The sequence below is a fragment of the Brachycentrus maculatus genome, unplaced genomic scaffold, assembly GCF_059751285.1.
Source record: "Brachycentrus maculatus isolate JH-2025_06_01 unplaced genomic scaffold, ASM5975128v1 h1tg000781l, whole genome shotgun sequence".
Classification (NCBI taxonomy): domain Eukaryota; kingdom Metazoa; phylum Arthropoda; class Insecta; order Trichoptera; family Brachycentridae; genus Brachycentrus; species Brachycentrus maculatus.
In genome coordinates, this window is record NW_028281509.1 from 205001 (window position 1) to 228013 (window position 23013).

General features: G+C 30.9%; 2 protein-coding genes across 9 annotated transcripts in view; one reads left to right on the plus strand and one right to left on the minus strand.

Annotated features, from left to right (window-relative positions):
* Positions 1–192, plus strand: part of LOC148300230 (uncharacterized) — a 98445-nt gene extending 98253 nt beyond the window's left edge. For all 5 annotated transcript variants that reach the window (XR_015838962.1, XR_015838961.1, XM_088275076.1 and 2 more), the window contains one exon: positions 1–192. This exon is cut by the window's left edge and continues 203 nt beyond it. The gene's annotated coding sequence lies outside the window, so the exon portion shown is untranslated.
* An 11397-nt stretch (positions 193–11589) lies between these two features.
* Rdl (Resistant to dieldrin) overlaps positions 11590–23013 on the minus strand; it is a 132428-nt gene continuing 121004 nt past the window's right edge. For 3 of the 4 annotated variants that reach the window (XM_088275079.1, XM_088275080.1, XM_088275081.1), the window contains exons 8-10: positions 21244–21416; positions 18739–18900; positions 11590–14423 (exon numbers count right to left, since the gene is read on the minus strand). In XM_088275079.1, the coding sequence (XP_088131205.1) occupies positions 14259–14423; positions 18739–18900; positions 21244–21416 (500 nt within the window). In that variant the 3' untranslated portion in view covers positions 11590–14258. The remainder of the gene's footprint in view (positions 14424–18738; positions 18901–21243; positions 21417–23013) is intronic. The other variant, XM_088275082.1, reaches the window with a different exon arrangement.

Genomic DNA, 23013 nt, shown 5'->3' on the forward strand with positions numbered 1-23013 from the left:
ACTTCCAAATTCAATTTATTTACTTTTTACTTAAAAAATATGGCATGTTTGTACTAAATAGAAACCTTTCTAGGGTGGTTCTTAACCCTTGTACAGTAGCCGGCTGTAAACAATTGATTAACTATATATTAAAACTCTATTTCCCTGTTGTGAATTATAAATTAGTTTTAATAAAATGATATTTAACATGTACCATCTGAAGTTTTAATAATTAAATAACTATAAGGATTTGATAAAAAGATTGTTACAAAAAATTAATTGATACTGGACTGTTGTGCATCATGCGACAGGAACAACATTTGTCTTCCCGAAGTTAGTCCATTATTGTGACAATTATAAATAACGTATCAGGTGTCCGGTGGCAAAATTTGGATTTAAAATATTAAATAAAAATAAACTGCAAAAGATAAAAAAAAATCAATCACTATTTTAAAGAAGAGAAGTTCGGATTTTATTGTTTAAAAATTATTTAGTCTAAATGTATACCGTCACGTGGGACACACTCTTGGAATCTGGCCTCAGTATTCCATGCCACTCGCTAGAGAAGTGACGTCGGGATGCCATTTACTCTACGAATGATTTATATTTTTTTGTAGAGATTGTCGTGGGGTTGGTTCATACACTTTAGTTTTGAGTTACCCCCACAGTAAAAAGTAAAAAGAAGTGAGATCTGGCGACGTGGGTAGCCAGGGGATGTCACTGAAACGGATATTGAATTTTGAGGGAACAAATCACGAAGATCGCCATCGTCTTTCTAGAAGTTTAAACAAATCGGCACTTTTCTTCTTTGTAATAGTGATAAAAATATATGTTTACCCTTTAGAGTTAATTTTTTATTAAAATTTAAAATCCTAATTCTACCACCGGACACCCTATATGTATACCACTTTGATCAAAAAGTTTCAGGAATGACCACCTGTAGTGCTCTCAGTCACGCGATTTGTGTTTTTATTTTTGTTGTGATGCCACTCATTGATAATCCCATTTAATTTCAGCATCATACCTTGAAATTTGTAAAAGTTACAAATTTTAATAATGGATGAAATTATTTCAAAAAAATAAATTCCCGAAACTTTTTAGAAAAGGTGCTATCACAAGAAATCTTTAAAAATGATTATTTTTCTTCTTCTAACTCTTATCCGCACCCAATGGTGCATAGGGCACTGCATCATATTGGCGCAATGTTATCTTGATTGTTACTTACATGAAGGCAAGGTGATCACTCCTGCGCTTCAGGAACAGTCCAGGGTAATATGAAATAAATATTGGCGTGTAAAATCACTAATATATTCACCCCTCTGGGAATCAAACCCGGGACCTCCAGCATGGTAGCTAAACATGCTAACCATTACATCACGGAGGCTGACAAAGTTACATGAAATTCAGTTAATACTATTGATTTACATTAAATAAAAAATAAATTTCAAACACCTTTACAGCCTTTTCTAGATATGTACTTGACTGTTAGATACTCTTAAGGACGATCAATTAGTACGCAGCTTTTGAAATTTCAATCCAATTTCATATTTTGAACATGTGAAAACATTTTCAAGTAATTCAGTTTCGTATTATAAAAAAAAATATCGAGCCAAATATTATGCCATGTTTCATTATTGTTTTTTTTTTAAAAAAGTATTTCAAAGTTTTGAAAAACAAAAGAAGTAATTAAACGCAAGTTGGATCCTCTTTATAAAGACCTTTCTCCGTCATACACAAACATAAAACAGTGGACAGCTTAACTCAGAAAAGTTGGTACAAGCATTCAGGATGAGCACTAAAGTAGATGCAGGAATAAGGACACAAATCCTGAATGAATTTAAAAAAATCCTCGATATTATGACGGTTAATCACAACACCGAAATGTAAACATTTCAAAAGAATACTACACAAATATTTGCATATGGGAGAAATTGAAAAGATTAGGAAGAATTCTTTAAGGTGGTATGGATATGTGGAGCGAATAAATAACGAGAGAATGATTAAGAAAATATATGTGGCAAATATGAACGGGAGAACAGAACGAGGATGGCCGTAAAAGGCTTAAAATCTGGTTGTGTTAAAAGTCTACGTAATCAGAGGGCATGTATGACTAGATGTATGGAGGTGAAAGAGGCGAGGAGTGTATGTCAGGATAGAAGAGTGTGGCGTTCCAACCTCTATGCCTACCCTTGCGAATACCAGTGTGATATTAGTTGTAGTAGTAGAATGCTATCCGCCCGACAAATACAGGGATTGCTAAATTAATATTGATAACTATAAAATTCAAGTAATTTAAGTAAAGATTACTTTCAAACAGGAAAAACAATAACCGAGCGATTTAATTATATTGATTGCCAAAAATAATTGGAGAAGCGCTTTTCAACCAAAAAATTTATCTTCCACCTCGATTTCCAAGAAACCAATGGCTTCATTGAATGAATTACTCTTGTAATTGCTTCCTATCCCACATTATGCTTTAGATTTGGCTCCATGCAATTCTATTAGTTCACAATTTTGAAAAGTTGGCTTTGGCAGGAAAGGTTTACATAAAAAGAAAATGTTCTCTCAGAAATCAGAGTTATTTTGTTTCTGGAATGGTAATTTATGGAAGGAATCAAAAAGCTGAAAATGGCTTGAATTTTTGCATTGAGCTAAAAGGGGCCTAAGTTGAATAATTAGTTAGTGTATTTCTTTATTTGGCTTATTAAGTATCAGTCCACTAAGTTAATTGAAAAATGTCTTTAAAAAAATTAACTACTATAATCTTAACAGCTTTTTCTAGATACTGGACTGTCAGCACATCGTGCACCAGAGACACCTCTCTACAAAACTTTAACATTCAAACATAAATAGTTTATTTAGGACATTCAAATAAATACAACAATATGGTAAGAACTTCCATTTGATGACTTCATTATTTTTTTCATTCAAAAAGTTATTATGAATCGTGGCATAATATTTAGCTTGATCTATTTTCTTTCGATAACATGAAACTGAATTACTTGCAACTGTTTTTACACGGTCCAAACACACTGAAGTTAGTGGAAATTTTGCAGCTCAATAGTTAAAGATTGTTCATGGGAGGAATTTAACTTTTTTTGCTTTATAAGCTAGAAGACTAGAAGTGATTTTGTATGGCATGCCCTCTATTCTCTGTTAAGAGCTAAGAGTAGTTGGGTATAATAGTTTACACCTGTGTGCCCAGGATTCAGTATATGTATCTTACATGAAATGTCACTTCGTGGAACAAATTAGAGCTTTTTCGTTTTTGTTTTTGCGAGTGAATGAGTAAGCAAGTGATTTTTTAAATTTGTATGTATACAAAGTCAATCTTAACATTGTTTTTCACCATTTCAATAATTTATATAACCTAATCTTCAAATTTGTATAGTAGTTTACTGTGTAATTGAGTCATGGATATTCATTAAACTATTTAGTATATGCGCCATTCCTTTAACATGCATTAATGTTATTGAAAATATTCTTTATGACTTGTGTATATTAATACCCTGTGTATCTATGAAGCATTAATTACAGCATTGTTTGCATTATTAATAATTATGTATAAAAATTACGCTTATGTATTTTGATAATCCTAAATCTATAAAAGTAATAGCACAGGCGGTGTTCGCTCTATTAATATTTGTAATATAATGTCAATACTTGCGTATTTTAAAACACCGATATATCTCTGAAACTCATAGTACATGCGGTGTTCATACTATTGATATTAACAATAATATTTCTTAATAGTTGTATATTTTTGATACTTCTACATATATGAATCTGGAGAGCAGAACTGATCACCCTGCCTTCATGTAATTACGATTGTGTTGAAAGTGCGTCAATTTGATGTGGTGCCCTATGCACCTTTTGGGCGCAGAAAAGGCTCAATCAATGGCAGAGATAGCTGTGTTCTTCATTTGTATTAATTGACTACATATTATGTATACGTATAACGAAACCTAGGATTTTATAAAATACAATTTCTATAATATTCTTAATTATAAAGATCCAAGTTTTCATTGGATTATATTTCATTCCGATTTCATACCGGAGTGTCTCTGACGTGATGGTCTACATTTAGACAAAATAATTTATAAGAAATAAAAACCGCACTTCTCTTTTTTGTAATAGTTATTGCAATTAATGTTTATCCTTTGCAGTTAATTTTTTTATTAAAATTTTAATTTCTCATTGCCACCGGACACCCTTTATCATTCTCTTTTCTTTCATGGTTTACTATGAAATTGGCAAATTTCGTGTTTAGCATATACTGGGCTGTATATCATTGTTATGATAAAAAAGTGATTAAAATTTGTGAAACATACTCTACACTTTTATTGTTTATTACCCTATTTTCCATGATCAAAGATAAAGTGTTTAGTCAAATATTTATATACCGAGTCAATCTAACCAGTTCATTAATACAGTGGAACCTCTTATAACGAGCATAATATTCATTCCAGCATCTTACTCGTTAGGCGAAATATTTTTTCCCATAGACATCAATGTAAAATATGATAATGCATTCCATTTCGAATACTCAAATTTAAAAAAAAATATAAATATTCAATGTTTGTTCAAATAAAATGGCTTATAAATTGTTAAGGAGCGTAACAACTTGGAATCCAAATTAGATTTTTTTTTAAAAACGTAAATATAAATAAGAATTTGTGAAAAATAATTAATTATTTTTAACTAGAAAACTGTTTAGAGACATTTGTTTTGCTGACGCTTAAAATTTTAGCAAAAATGTGTTACACCATTATCATTGAATAAATTTGTGGCACGAATAGCCACCTCCTTATTAGTATGATGCTTCATAATGTACGATGCAACAGTTTTTCATGCTTTCAGCATTTCTCTTATTGAGCTAGATAATTGTTACTCCGCTACTTCCTCCTCCTCAATTAATAAGCTCACCTCCATAATTTCTTGCTGCGAAACACTATAATCTCTTCGGAGGTCAGCCCTTGACCATGTTCTTTCAAAAGCTCTTCAATATCGTTGCTATCCACCTTGAGTCCAGAAGAGAATGTCGTGAAAAAGGGACTCGCCTTTCTCTGTAACTCTGTATGTGAATAACTCGTTATGAGAGATTTCACAGTATTAGTATGTATATATTGCAAACAAATGTTCAAATAATACACATAGTAGACCCAGGAATAAATACTAAGGTTTGACTAGGAGCAGTGACGTGCAAAGTTTTTAGATAGAGGTGGGTAAGGTAGTAAGGTAAGTTAGACACTGCTTTTCTGCCTAAATATAATGCACACTCCTGACTGGGGATACGATGAATGACAATAGAAAAATGTTAAAGAATGGCTCAAATAACACTATTTATAAAGACCGAAACAGCTAATCGACTATAAAGGATGAGAAAATTGAAGTTTATCAGTAAATTGAAGAACAGCCTCAAAGCTTCTGTTGAGTTTTAAATGTGCTCATTATTTTTTTTATCATTTGTACCTCAAGTGAAATACCTACATTTTTTTAAGATCAGTATCCCTTCTTAAAACAGTTTCAACATGTCCCTACTCAGTCACAGTCACATCCAATCCTCTCTCCATCAAACAGCTCTTGAACCTCTTGATACTATAAAATATTCAACTTCCCCTCTATTAAGTAAAAATTGATGTTTTTAAAATCGTCCAAGTAAATCTGAAAAATGACTACAGCTTATGCAAGACATAACTTATCATAATAATAATCTTGGATGATTTAAAAGCGCCATATTTGTAAAAAACTACCTCAAGGGCGCTTAAACAGGTATGGATTATGATATGAAAATGATAATGAGAGAAAATTTAAAAAATATATGTATTAATGAAAAACGTCATCAATCGGCTGAGTCTGAAGGCAGGAAAGTGGAGCTGCCGTATTGTTGCGTTTTCTTCTCGGTCTTCTTGGGCTGGAGCATGGCCGAGATGATGCACAGGACGCCTCACTATATAATGGCAATGCCGGAGAAAAACTTGTTAAGGGGGTGATGCTGGTCTTCTTGTTGCCACTGGAGGCATTGATGGGCATTTCCAACACCTTGGCAGCTAGGTACTCCATGGCAGCGGCAAGGTACGCGGGCGGACAAGTCCTGATCATGTCCTTACTTAGGCTCCAACTTTATTAGTTTTATAGTCTAATGACTTGTGAGTGGGTTTACTCATGGATGTCCTTAAGAGCATTATTAGAGTTGGTTTTGTGTTTTCAAATCCCAATAAATAATTATTACAGCGCTAATTTTTGGCGATTATAGCGATTATATTATTTTGTTTAGGTTTAAGTATTTGGTTATATGCAGAATACAGATACGGTTATTGTACCTTATATCCTTAAACTGATTAGTTTATTTTGTTTAGCCTTTAGTATTTAGAAAAACAACATCGTGGCTTAGCAACATTCGCTACTGGACCAGGATAAGAGGGGTGCAAGAGTTGTTCCGGACAGTGCAGGACCACAAAGCCTTACCAGAGCGATTGCCAACATTAGGAGGACCTGAGAGGGCACACAAAGAAGAAGATTCGGTTGTGTTCAGCTAAATCAGGGCATTTCACTCCTTCAAAAGTTGCATTTATCGAGCTACAGGGTATTTGTACAGTTTTCCATTCATCAACTTGATGATAAATGATAATTTTTTTTACTTGATTTTATTAAAATCAATATTCTAATTTAGTAATACTTAATGTACTTGGTCATGACTTGCAACTTACCTCATGCTCATGGCGACTTATTGGCATTAATGGGATTGTAAGTAAATAAAAGAATTTTTTTATTATGTAATATGGTATATTTTAACTCTTATAAGTTTATTTATCATGTTTCTATAGTTTTGAATGAATTGTTTCATCTCATATTATTTATAACATTAATTACAATGAATTTCGCAGTGTTGTGTGGTCACTGGGCTATGCTTGTCAGTTTATATGAATTTAGAATATTGAAATGTGTTCTCAATAAGCACCCACTGAACTCCTAACTACAATCCCAATACAAATGTCAGTATACCTGTCTGTGTTTGAGTTGTTGCGCCTTATCTTTAATTGGCTATACATACAATATGTTTGGAAGAATCTAAGGAGGATTATAGGGTATGTAAGTCCAGAGACAAATTCATTTGCCCTACCCTCGGTGCCTAATAGTAACATTAAACGTCCGTAGACGTTACCAATCTCAACTCTTTTACTCAATGATGCTACCCGCTTTATATTACAAATACAGTACTCATGATCCAGACAAATAACTGCATCTAAACTTCTACTGAAATGTGCAGAATCTTTATTAAATAATAAAATATATCTATCTAACTCTGTATATTTACAATAAAAAAGAGTTCTGTCATCAGTTATATAATTTTCTAGTAAATATATTTTGCACAATATGATAATGAAATCTGCACTTTATAAAGGCATACTATTTGTTCTGGAACAGACAACTGAGAAGTGAGCAGCGTTACTTACTTAAATACATATCTCTAATATACATATGAAATTCATGTTTCATGAAATCATGGATGACACCGATCATTTAGAATATTTTGTTACAACATCAGATGATGTTTCTGGTGTTCAAATTTGTACAATTTCGTAATATAAACAATTCATTAAAATTAAAACAATACATTTTACAAATATTATCATCAGTACAGAAGTCTGTGGGACATCGTTGCTTATTTAATCCCGATATATACGTGTATATGTGTATACATATTTATTTATATATAAATGCAATAAAAAGGGTTTACATATATACATATATATTTCTATATTTTTATATATATATAAATATATATATATATATATATATATATATATATATATATATATATATATATATATATATATATATATATATATATATATATATATATATATATATATATATATATATATATATATATATATATATATATATATATATATATATATATATATATATATATATATATATATATATATATATATATAATAGATAAATGGTTGTTTGACATAAGGCTACATTTGGCTTTCTGCTCGAATATTTACACCACTCTGCATTCGATTCATTACAGTATCAGTACAACATAACAGCGTGGTCGGCACAGTGCAGTAATAGAAAGGATTATTATGATTCTCATTTCTCTCCAACATTACATGGTTTGATCTTTCTATTCTCGTTGAACTAAATATGGTGTTAGAATGTTTGTTTAACTCCCATCCTTTTGCTATCCTCAACAGTTCAGCTGTACCTACGTTAGTAGGGATAACTTCAAACACAGACGATATTCCTAACAACAATCTGCACCAATGTTCTGCAGAGTTAACTAACTAGGATCTCGGTCAAGGTAGATAGCTACTATACTTGTCTGCCAACTGCTTCGTTTGCCTTCAGGAGTATCTCAACATAAAGGAATCATGATTGTGCAAGTTTGAATTAAATGGTAGTAATTATCGAAAGTGATATGAATATATCGAGTGCGATGGTATTATTATAATCTATAGCTTTCTTAATGTAAAGAAGTGGGAACTACCGGTATGGGAATGGTTGGGCTATCTGTGGCCAGGAGCCATATTATGACTGCTTGTTTCATATCTTTCATTATGAATATAAGCACCGTTAAAAGTTTTATTACTAATCTCTCTGTTTAAGCAATAATGAATTGACACTTGAGCACTTTCCACATCGTTATTTATTTATGAAATATGGAATAAACATTTCCTAGAGTAGAATATTATCGCGATCATATCTAAATTTAGTGTACTCGTATGTGATTTTCTGATGGATTTTTGAATCTTGACGAATAAAAGCTAATTCTTTCAACTAAAATGTACTCTTCAAAGGTGCTCTACAGTTCATGAATGATTAACTGTATTACATAGTATTTTATTAGGGTTTTTTTTTTAAAACTTTTTTTTTACAAAAAGGTGTGTATTATTTCGCAATATTGAAAATTGAATGGTAAGATTGAAATCCAGTTTATTATTTTACAATAAGTGAAAGTAACATTAGGGATAAACAAAGGAATACGGAGGGGTGCCAGTAGACTGAAGTCTCACCGAGAAGAAGATAAGATTGAGTGCTGAAAGTCCTCCGTGGAGGCTGGAAGCCTTACATGGTCTAGTAACGGGAGTAAAATAATTATTACTATTGACCATCTCGTAATATTAAAAGTGCTTTAAGGAATTTATTGTGGCTTTCTATGGTTCTTATATAATTATTCTGTTAAATCTGTCTTTTATTTTAGGTGCCTAAATTAACATACTTTTATGTCTTCTAGTACCAACTTTCTTTGGAACTCGATATTTCTATTTAGGAGTACAATTTATTTATAGGTCTGATCTATTCTCTTTATTTTGCCATACAAAATGCCATATCGCCTTCATTATCAGCTGTCACGAGCAGCAACCTGTCGCTGACACAAATACTACCCACACAGTTTGCAGGCAAAGTAAAGAATAAGAAGCGAGACTTTAGTTGAGCAATCGGCTGCGGTCAGCCTTAAGGTAGGTGTTACTTTAGTTAGCCTTTATTGGCAGGCGGGACAAACTACACATATAGTCATTCGTTTAGTTTGGCGCCCTCGCTCTGCTGGCCTCGGGCGCCAATACCTATTTCCTCACCGTCCTTACTTTAGGTAAGTGAGGGTGCGGCTCTATCAATATGAAACATTTTTTACAAGTTTACGTTTTCTAAAACAGTTCAGAAATAAATTCTTACAAATTTTTGAGATATATCGAGTAAAAGTTACAGTACAGTAATCATTATACTTATGTTTCTATAAGTAGATTAAAATGAACAATCACTTATAAAAACACATGTATACATATTAATAATATTATATGTTTGTGTGTGTATACATATATATATATATATATATATATATATATATAATATATATATATATATATATATATATATATATATAGGATTAATAATATATTTGTTTTTTCTACATACGCCTATCTAAATTATTCACCTTATATTTATTGAACTATGCATATTTTCTTATACGTTTACGTTTCATTTACATTAAATATCAGTTTAGAATTTCGTGTTCGTTACATGGAAGAAGTCGCTCTAGGAGGACTGTAACCTGTGTTACGTACACTGAGGTAGACAGTGCAAGCACTGAGGTAAACAATGGAGGACATCTGAAGTACACAGTGCAAGGTGCTCGAGGTGGGCCGATGAAAGCGCTGTAAGATGTACACTGAAGATGTACAATGATGGATACTCCAAGGACACTCTAGCTAACAGTGCATGGTACCCGAGGTATATCGAGGTAAACAGCGCAGGCTATCCGAGGCACACCGAGTTAAACGGTTTAGGGTACCTAAAGTGCTCTGAGATAAACAGTGTAGGGTAGCCGAAGACTTCAGAATTGATAATATTCAAGGTATGCAATGGTAATCACTCATCGATGCGCTCTTGGGGTACTCCGACAGTTCTAGTGGGATATTTGTAAAGGAATTCATTCGTCCTCCTGTCGACTTCTCCCATTATAACTAATATCCTACCTATTTTATCTTATTACATGTATATTTAGTATGACAATGAACGCGAATTCATGTTATGCAAATTACAATACGGAGGATAGTCCTTAAGAAATGTACACAGATAATATTTATTTTTAGCGCGGCAGATGTCATTGATCGCGGACCAAATATTCAGAAAAATATTTATGCACCTCATTTTTAATATACTTTTCACGAGTTATCTATTATAGAGGGAAACCTCGAATTACTTGATAAAAGAATTTTCACTAAAAAGAATAAAAAAGGTAAACTATCAAAACATCTTCTGCAGCCGAGTATCATTTGTTTATTGGCCACAGACCAATTAAACAAGGTCAGCCAAATAATGAATTTGGTCAACACCAATGTTCACATGTATGCCTAGGTATACGTAAATACGCTAACTAAATAGTAATTAGGAAATTGATATTATAGAAATGTGGTGCATTAATTTGTCTCTAATACTCTATGCGTGGTGTGTACACTGGTACAAGACCCTATCCTTTGCTTATCCGTGATAATAGTAAGTACGCTGTAATACAATAGTAATACAACAGTACTGTGTACAAAGGGAAGAGGCTACAGGAACGGCCGTATTCTGGCACTTCTAAAGTACCTTATTTACTCAGGTAATGATGATATAAAGGCATGCTTGATAGTCGGTGAAATGATTATATTTACAGTTTGTGAACATGTTTTGACCTAACTAATTTGGATTAAGTGCATTACGGTTATGAGTAGAGCTCATATCCACACGACTTGCATGCAGCTGTGTCCGTAACGTTTTCAAAGGTTTGTATGTACAAGTATTCAGAAAGTTCAACTATATAATTGTTTTATATGTTTGTCTGAGCGCGAATGTAAAACCTATTCTTATAACACATTTGGTAAAACTATAATAATATAAATATATTCTGTTCATTTTCCTTTAACAAGCGTATGCAATATACATAGATGGTAAATTTAGCAAAATAATTATTTATTGTAGGTACATCGGTTATATCATTATCTTTTGAGGAACCGATCACAGTTTGTACATAATACAGTGGCATTTCCTGTGTATTATATATATATATATATATATATATATATATATATATATATATATATATATATATATATATATATATATATATATATAAATCATAATTCATTTATTTCTTCACTCGTCACAGAAAAAAATATTTAAAAAAACGATAATAGGAAGCTACTTTTAAAAACTCTATTGTATTACTAAAAAAGTAATTAAAACACATTAAAAATTTTATATAATCAACACTATGTATATAAATAAGATTTTAGTATTTCTCTTTGGCAAACAAAATACATATATGATTATATCATCTATGTATATTACATTAACAATTCAATATACATACGTAGCACTATAATACACGGGATGGAAGTGACAAGATCATTTATATGCGCATTGTTGAAGTAATGCATTCTACAATATATTCATAGGGTGAAGTATAATAATGGTTTAGGGAATGAAAGGTACACGGTCGGTAGGACAGTCATGTTCTGCACATCCAACCAGTTAGGGAAGGTACATGTAACACATACATAAACTACGCTCTCATTTAGAATATAACACGATACAGGGGAGCATCGTTAAGGGAGTAGCCACTCGCAGTCTTTATATTAGTGAATGTGTGGGGATGGCGGAAACGGTCAGTTAACCTGCGGGCCCGAGGTTCGAGGAACGGCTGGACTCTTCTGATGCTCGTTGGTGTTCTCGAATACTGCACTAGATGCTAATGGGCTCCACTACACTGCGTCCTCTTGCCCTACGCGCTACTGTTACTACCGCTACGCCCTAGAGGCGGCCCTCAAACGGAGGGCCGAGTTAGAACCAATCCAAAATAATGTACTCTAGGAGTTTTCCTCACTACTCCCATGGTAGCGGGTAAGCGTTAGCGCTCCAGTGGTGGCTATGTAGTATGATGCTAAGGAACATTCCCAGTGAAGTAGTGAACAAATCTAAATGGGCTAATTATTATGACACCTCTAAGTGTGCTCAGTTATGTAATAATTACAATATTATTTCAACTCAACATACCCAATATCTCTAATTGTTAAGTACAAAATAAATACTAATTATTATCACAAAATAATGAGCCAATGATGATAAAGCCAAATAAGCTATTTAGGATTTATATCATTATCAGTTTTTAACGTCTAAACATGCATATTTTTGGTGTTGAATTTAATTTGATTGACTATTGTTCTTTTGCTTTATTCGTAAAAAAAAAATATATATATTGGTACTCAAGTATTCTGTACCCAGTTTATAAAAAAATGATATTTAATATACTGTCATTTATTGATGAATCCAAGATCCACAATAGTTTTGTCAGCTGATACAACTGCCAATGTCAATCAAATATACATAGCAGCACTCAAAATATACAATTTAGTTAGGATTACCAGAAATCTTTATTTACTGTTCAATGGATTATATTTGTAATAAGCTATGCATACTTGTACACTGACTCAGTTAATTTGAGTTTCGGTAGGTTTTTCAATTCATTTCACGTGTTCTACTCTGTAATAAGTTTGTTACTTACGCACGTAAACAGAAGCACATTTAAAGTATTATTATAAGTTTATCTTATATGTAAATGAAGTTATTGTCTTTATTTAGTAAATTTCATTGTGTCTATGATTATATTCTGAGAACTTTTTATTATATTTACAAAATAATTACAAATAAACGTGCAGTCAATTGTATAAATCAATTTTGCAAATTGTCTTATTCGAATCATTAAAACAATTTGATCACGGTGACTTGTTTCCTATTTATTACATTTAATAATATTTGTAAAACATTCCTTTGATGCACCATGTAAATAGTATTTTCAATAAGTGCGACATTTTTTTTATATTTATTTGTGAATTTGTTCTTTGACTTGAAGTTCTTATGTTTAGTTTCATTGGAGTTATTTGTGCATTACTTAAGCAAATGAACATCTACGTATGTTAAACTAAGCGGAATGTATCATATTAGCAATATCAAATATTTGCTTTTAAAAAACTATAAAGGAGTGCTAATGAATAAATATATTGTTCATGGTGATTTTCAATCATGGTGATTCAAATTATAACTAAAATTTAATTAGTCTAGATGATTCAGCTTGAAGTAAATGTTGAGAAAGGGTGACGTCAGTATGTTTGCAGATATTTGAGTGCAATAAATTTATTTTTCTTTAACGTTTTCATATATCTAGTAATAATAATAAAATGACTTAATCTGACTACACGTACCTTTCTTCATTTAAAATCATCACAGCATGCTTTTTCTTACTTTGATCTCTCGGAAATCATATACGATTAAAATGTAAATTTTCTAAAATACGTACATGCACTATATGATATCATACATATATGTAGGCGATGGACGATATCCTAGGGATTTCTGGTATTCCTAACTCAGATGTAAGCAATTGTAGCAGTAATTAGTGGCCAGTTTCAAAACATCACCATAAGCTTAATCCGATACAATCTCCAAAATATTATCGTTTTCACGCGAATGTATAAATTAGTAAATATGATATTTGATCGCGTTGTTGTATTGTCCGTGCGAAGTCCGGTGGAACCGCGAAGGTTTGGGCACAAAGACTACGCGTTTAAGGCTAGTCAGCACCGAGGCGCTTGTGGCCACGGTTCCGCTGGGAAGCGTACAGTTGGAGCATTGCTAGTCTTAGGATAATGGTAATGTTTTGTGGGCCGCCTTCGAGAACGAGAGGGTGGGTGGAGCACCAGAAGAGGGGTATATCGCAGTTTCCTCTACTTGTCTTCTTCCAGGAGAACCAAGTCGTCAGCTACCACATCAGACACGTGAAGGTATATGATCCAGTACATCAGGTTGAAACACACGAAGCACACTGGGAACACGATGCGGGAGTACTTGTCGATGTCCGACGGGGTGATTCCGAGCAGCTTGTTGATGTCCTGTAACGGATACGCCAACTATTAGTCTGGGCTAGTGGAATACTTCACGCTTCCAATTCTAAAAAAGTTCTCTAAATCTAAAGCTCTCACTTACCCCTGTCACGTGTAAAAATACTAAGCGAAGCTAAAACAATACGATGGGTTATATCTGATCTGATAGTGATTCTACCACATCGTTCAATAGCGTTGAACGCTTGTAAACAAAACGGAGAAAGCTGCCTGTCAGTTGTTATTCGTACTAAGCAAATGGGAAACGACGGTTTATTCAATAATTCCACTCAGTATTTTTCATGTTCTTTTATTACGATGCTTTCAAATTAAAGTTTTTTTTTAATAGGGCGAGACAGTTAAAGGTTGGTCAATATGGCAAAAATATATTTTAGCAGAGTTAAGATTATTGAAATTAAATACACTTCTGTTGTATACGGATTTAAAGAATTATATTCACTTACCCTTTCAAATAATTCTAACTCTACTGAAAAAGAATGCTGTTTTACATAAGCAATAAAGAAATATAATTGATTTAAGGCGGATTTAAAGAAAAGTAGACATTTTACACAATATTTTTAATTTCCTGTTTCACGTGATGTCAATTTAACATTAAAATTTGATTTAATAGCTTTGTGTTGATAAACATTAATATTTTAATAAGGATGCCTTTACAGCTATTAAATTGTTTTACTCAAATTGACAATTACTTCAATTATTAAGGCGGTTCATACGCTCAAGTTCTAGACGTTATTTCACCTGTAAATTTAAAAAATAATAAAGTGAAATTATTATTTTTAAGCTTAAATTTGGTTTGATTCATTCTTAAAAACAATTTTATAATTTTTTGTTAACGAAATTTATTAAAATAAATGTCAATAACTAATATCATTAAACAATTTAGCAATCCTTTTAAGCAACGACTGTTTTCAAAACTGCATAAAAAATTCTAATTAATCCAAGCCTACAATACATATGTTCTTTGAAAAATAATTGTTTTATTCAGAAGAAATCCTTAAATAAAAAAGAAAAAAATGTTCTTACCTGGATGAGAAAGGAAAGCATTGTTACAAAACTTAATGATTCAAACAATTCGCAAATATCAGCAATATTTTGTTTTAAACTTCCGCAAATATATTTTCTTATGATTTTTGAAAACTCTTATATTGTACATATACTTATATATATATATATATATATATATATATATATATATATATATATATATATATATATATATATATATATATATATATATATATATATATATATATATATATATATATATATATATATATATATATATATATATATATATATATATATATATATATATATATATATATATATATATATATATATATATATATATATATAAATATATATATATATATATATATATATATATATATATATATATATATATATATATATATATATATATATATATATATATATTTATATATATATATATATTTATATATATATATATATATATATATATATATATATATATATATATATATATATTATATATATATATATATATATATATATATATATATATATATATATATATATATATATATATATATATATGTATATATATTTATATATATATATATATATATATATATTTATATATATATATATATATATATATATATATATATATATATATATATATATATATATATATATATATATATATATATATATATATATTATATATATATATATATATATATATATATATATATATATATATATATATATATATATATATATATATATATATATATATATATATATATATATATATATATATATATATATATATATATATATATATTAATATATATATATATATATATATATATGTATATATATATATATATATATATATATATATATATATATGTGTGTGTATGTATGTGTATAAATGTTTATAAATATTTGGGTTAATGGATACAAATATTTCGAGCCGCTTACATTTAAATATTTAAAAAAATATTTTGACGACACTCACAGGTACATATGTAAATTATACAAACCAAATATAATAGTAAAATTGTTATACATAACGCATGGCAAAAACGCAGTCAATATACAATCGCAATAAAAGTTGGCCAATAATGTATTTTGTTGACTTTTCAGAGCCCAGGACAGAAAATTTTACGAACCGGAGCTCGTTAAATTTTCTCGTTAAAACTAAGGGCAGAAAATCAAAAACATTTCCGCAAATTGCAAAAAAATACAATGAAAATTTCGCGCAAAATTGAGTTCAATAGTAATATTTTGACCGAACCTTAAACTGCCCGTTAGTTAATTTAATTTATCATTTGCTTATGAAATAATTTTATTGTTATTCTTAATTGTAAAAAAAAAACTTTAAAAAAAAAGAAAACCCAATAATTTTATTTCACACAATATTATTTGATATTTGTTATAATTTTTTTTAGTGATATTAAATTATTTGAGTGTAATAATATATTGGGTGAAGAAGTTTCAAAATAAAAATGAATGTAGTTTAAAAATCTATTGATTTTCCAGTGAAATACATTGCTTAGAAACCAAATATTGTTTTATTATATTCTATTATTTTTAATGTTTGTAACTGATTAATATTGTGAGTAACAGTTAAACCATAATATTTCGATGAAAATTATTCTAGTTGAATTTCCTAAAATGCGACTGTATTCGGCGTTAAATTTAATACTTTAATATTTTATTAGTTTTAATAGTCACCGAATCCTTGGGCTAATATTACGATACGTGACAATACATAAATTGAGGTAATACTCCTATAAAAAAAGCATAACGATAGACAAGTTCATTCGGAATCAAAATAAAATGTACAGATTTTAGTCAATTATGACATTGGACAGTGATTTCCAAACTTTTATGAAGAAAATAATCATAAATTGTACGCCAACCCGACAACACTGTGAAATGTACTCTTTGTAATATAATTTTGAAACCGTTCGATAAGATATAAAGTAATCGCAATCCTGCTTTTTGCCTTTTTTGAAATGTTTTCTGTTTTAATTTTGTGCGTGCTAAAGGACATAAAATATATTATAGAGGAATGTGGTGTACCTCCTAAAATTTATTGCGTACCTAATAAAATATAAAGAAAATTTTTTATTGTATTTTTTTTTATTATGATTTAAGTATTAGGATTATATAAATTGAAAATGTCTTTCGTTTAAAAATTATTTAAAAAAATAAATATTTTCAGAAAATTGGATTTAATTTTTCGAGATACGCGCTTCTAACGATAATAATTTGAGCCTTAAGATAACAATTGGTACTTAGTGAAATATAATAAGTGTTCCTAAATTTCAAGCAGGATTACTTGAGAAAATAAGAAATAATACGTAATTTGTGATATATTATAAATGAAATACAGTAAAAAAAATAAAATCCTTATTATTTATCATTAAATGTAATATAATATACCTTATATCATTCAAGTACCCATTATTATCTCGTAACAACACGATTTGTGATGTGTCAGAATAGAACTCGTGTATCGATAAATATTTAGATTTTTACAAAGTAAAATTTATCGTATTATTTTCCCAAGGTCTTCATATAAAATATTTACCTACCTAAATATACATTTTTTATGCTACACCTATCATTTTTAGTCCTAATAAATGTAACGAGTAAATTGTGAGATGTCGAAAGAGTTTGACCTTATGATAATTTTATTTTCCGAATAAGGGTTTGAAATTTCTAAGCACTTTTATATATTATTAAACTGTAGATTCTGTTTCTGTATTCTATTTAATATTTTTACAACCGACAGTTTTATATTAAACTGTCGGTTGTGAAACAATTAAATAGAATAAGATGTCAACCTTTAGAATTACAAGATTCCAAGTATCTAAATTTGATAATATGAATTAATGTCTAATAATGGTTCTATTTACAATAAACGGTATTTGTAAGGGGATTTATTTTTACAACTTGTTATAAAAATATAAGTAAGCAAGTTGCAATTTCATTAGTGTTTTTTTTTTTAAACGGGCCCCTATTTTTTTTTAGATATTTTTATAAATAAAAGAGAAATATTAGCGTTTTTATTATTTACAGAAATACTTAATTTTTATACTATTCCTGTGAGCCTAAGCGGCTCATTATTAGAAATAGGTATCAAATTGTGGTAGAGTGGGTCCGAACCGAGAAACTCTGACTCAAGAGTCCGCGGCACTAACCACGGGCCACAAACCGACACAACACAAATGTAAAAGGGCTTAGAAACTTTTATTCTTATTGAGGAGTAAATTGGGTGGTGGGATTGAAGGCGTCGTGGTCATACCTTGCCAGGGTGTATCAGGTGGGCTGGAGGCGCGGGCGGGTTCTCTTCATCCCCTCCTCCCCCGCCGCCCCCTCCTCCGCCCCCTCGCCCTCCGTTGATGGTGTTCTCCAGGGTGCCGCCCTTGGAATGCGCCTTCGGATCGTGGACCTTGAATCGCACCTCCTGGAACAAGCGTTCCACTAACAAGTACAGGCATACCCCGACGGAACAGCCCGACTGCCCCGTTTTAAAGCAGTCAGTGAGTCCATTACAAAGGCGTTTAGTGTAAATAACGAACCAAAGCATTTTGAGTATCTCCAAATACTTGTTCACAAATCTGGACTTGTCAAAAGAATAAATGTCGGAGAGCGGCAAGCGTGCGAAGGGTGTCGATGAACGCCTTCGGGATACATGAAGACTAATGATTTGTTGTACTAAATAGTAATGTTTTACTATAAATACCGAGCAAGTACGTACAAAATACAAGCTGAATATTTCAATAAACGTAAATATCACAATTTGCGCGATGCAACCATTTATTTGAAATGCCCTTGAACTAGAGCAACATTTTGAGTGTGTCCAAATGCTTGTTCACTAATCTGGATTACCTCCAATAATAGAAGTGATTTTTCAATTTATTTTCTGACATCTCAACATAAATGAAGTTCTATGCACAATGTTTCGAAATTGGATCATATATACAGAACTTTGAGTGTGTCCAAATAATTTTCATCTCACTAATAGATGTCTCTAGTGAAGTTCTAGTGGTTCAAGAACAATGTTTCGAAATTGCATATTATATATGGAGCTTCTAAGAATTTGAGTAGTGTGGTTGTCAATCATGGGTAGAATTCGTGAATGTAACACGCGTGTAAAGTAATCGCATAAACCAGCCTATGACGGCCGTAAGCCCCGTAAATGCCCAGACCTCCATATTCTTCTTCACCTTTGTTGAGATGTCAAAAAATAATTTGAACAAAAGTTTACTGTAAATAACTCATGTGGTTATTTTTAACGACTTTTGCATTTTGAGTTTTATTGCCATGAAGCTGATGTTACTGAAAACATGGTAAATACTTTTTTTTTACCGATTAGATGTAAATCTACTTTTACTTATGCTTCCTAGATCTTAAGTATCAATAAGATCAATAAGATCTTTAGTATCAATACTATTAGTTAGCTCTTTTCTTTTGGGATAGAGCGAACGAGCTTTTCACCAAGGAGTTATTTTTTCATTTTCACATCTCAACATAGATGCCGAAAAATATGGATAAAAATTAAACGAATATGAAATGAGATGTAAATTTTATGAAATATTTATTAATAACATGAATTGCAAAACTTGAGTTGTGTAGTTGTCAATCGTGAGAAGAATGGTGAAGGTTACACGTGTATAATGGATCACTTAAACCAGTCTATGACGGGTCGTAAGCCCTGTGAATACCTAGACTTCCAAATTCTTCATCAGATAAATTGAGATTTCAAATTTAAGTATGCTTTATTACGAATCGAAATAAAGTTAAACTAACCGACACTATGCACGTTTATATCATTAAACCTTCATGTATTCATCCCGGAAAAAATCGAAAAGGGGATGGCTTTAGTATATTGTATTTAAAATATTAGGGAGAACCGCGTTCAAAATTACTCCAGGGGTTAAATTTAGCTGAGTATAATCAAATAAGTCATGTGTAATGTAAAAGTGTGATATATATTAATACTTAAATATCATGTTACCCATGAAAAATAGTTATTTCAGAAACTGTAATGAAGTCAATAAGTAATAAACTCAATAAGTGGTAATAACCACTTCCAATACGTCCGGTAATCTTAATTTACCAACCATTATCTAACAGTATTGCGACGCTTTGTCAACAATATGTGTTTTGGCTTAGCCGGTCAACAGTTTATAGATTGATTTTACCGCTAAACCTAGATGACTAGTGAAATTCCTTAATTTATTATTTTACTCTTTAACTATCGATTAATTTTTTAAAACCTTTATCCGCACCCCAATGGTACAAAGGGCACTGCATCATAAAAACGCAGTCTTATATTGATCGTTAACATATGAAGGGAAGGTGATCAGCCATTCGCTTCAGGTATCAGTCCAGGATAATATTGAATACATATTAAAGTGAAAAAATCACTTATATTTATTTGATCCCCTGCTGGGAATCGAACCCGGGACCTCCAGAACGGTAGCCGAGTGTGCTAACCATTACACTAAGGAGGCGGACAAAAGACTGGGATTTATTATAATCATCAAAACCAAAATACTGTCTTAACAAATTATACAAACATACAGCTCTCTTTGAAATTAAGTAAACAGAATTATGTCTGAAAATAGTCCTGTTTATCGTTAAGGTGGAATTCTAAGAAAGTTTTACTTTAGTTCATAAAAGTTGTAGTTCTCAGTAAATTGAATTTTGTTTACTCTATGTAAGTTGTAATTCCCAGTGAGTCGGGTTCTAGTTTTCAAATATAGTAATTCGTGAAAAGTTGTATTTCAGTTTATAGACTTACAGATGCCCTCCCTGGAGGTCCTTGCCTGCTCATCGTTCCGCCTTTCGAGCCGTGGTCTCCCGGAGGTGGTCCTTCCGCTTGCATCTTCTTCTCAGCAGCTATCTTTTGTATGGCCATGAATCTCTGCTTTCTCATCTGAATTCTTTTGGCCATGTAACCCACCGTGGCGTATTCTACAATAAACAATGACACATGTCGTTCCGTCTGGTCAGTTTCTCGGTTTAATAAAATCTATTAATTTTACAATAATCTAACTAACATTCGGTGGTGCAGTGTATGGAGTCGATTGTCCTGCATTTATTTTCAAGACAGAGTGTTAACATTAATTTACGTATTTCGATATTTTCCATAACATTTTTCAGGTAATACAATGAGCTTCCCAAATGCTTTTAATTTATCGATGACGCGTGACCATCTAGTTGAAATGGATACATTATTTATTATTTTGGCAAAACAATTTTTTTTGTTGTTTTAAATGTTTTTTAAGAAACGAAATATTTACTTAAAAAGCTATCAAAAGCCGGAAGTGTATTTAAAATATGCGACGAGGCTATGCTCCAAGACACTTCACCACCGATAAAATACTTGTTTTCTAATTACCATCAAGGCTTATCAATCATGGTAAAACAGTTTGCAGAATGATTTAATTTACATATTTTACTTTTTTTTTCAATAAAATAATATCGATCTATGAAAGTGAAAAAGTTTGAAGGGCTCTTAGGAATATATCAGACCAGTGTGATTCATTTGAATTCTAACAAAATATGGATCTTATTGTCTTTTTTCCAAAGTCGCCAATAGCTTCTTTTACTGACAAAAATAGTAATTTGATTTGTTGATTCATACTCAAAGCAATTAATAAAAATAATCTGATCATATTGAAAAATATCTCATTTCTTTCACAAAACTTTTAGCTTTTCAACATCGATATGATTTTGGATGAAACGCCTAAGGTAAATGGCGTTAAAAGTGTACAAACTCGGACCCAGGATATCAGAGGAATATTATCTTCGAACGCCTTGCCGCGAGCGAATAACGTTCGTATCATACGGTTTCGGTCAAAATATCAGTACTTTACCCAAAGCCATAAAGTGGCAAAAATACGATAGGCAAATATAATTCAATGATGAATATACTGCCAATATTATTTTAAGGTTAACAAACAAACCGTCGCAGGCTGATATAAAAATATTGACATCGCAAACACTGGTAGAAATTGCAAAAAATGAAATCAGTAGTTAACAAACGTATTGGATCTAGGCATATCATGAGACCCTGATCACAAATCGGCAAAATTTTCAGTTTGGGTGATTAAAAATTTAAATAAATAAGTTTGAATTTGAAAAGTTGGTACATACTTATTTGCCTTTGACGATGTTTGGTTGTTCCGAAAATTATAGACAAAATTAAAAGTAGTAGCGTTTAGAAAAACAATCGTCCTTCTGATTCTTAGGTCCATGAGTAAGCCTTATTCCGATATGTCTGTGTTCGCACAGTCGCAACCTATTCATTTAAAAAAATCTGTAAAAAAGTAGAACTACTAATTGACTAGATTCTCGGTTCGTATGATATACTGAATAGATGATCTAAGCCGTAGAAATGAGTAATTCAGTAAATAAAAAATAAATAAAAACGCATTAAAAATACATTTTATGTGTTGGATATATATATATATATATATATATATATATATATATATATATATATATATATATATATATATATATATATATATATATATATATATATATATATATATATATATATATA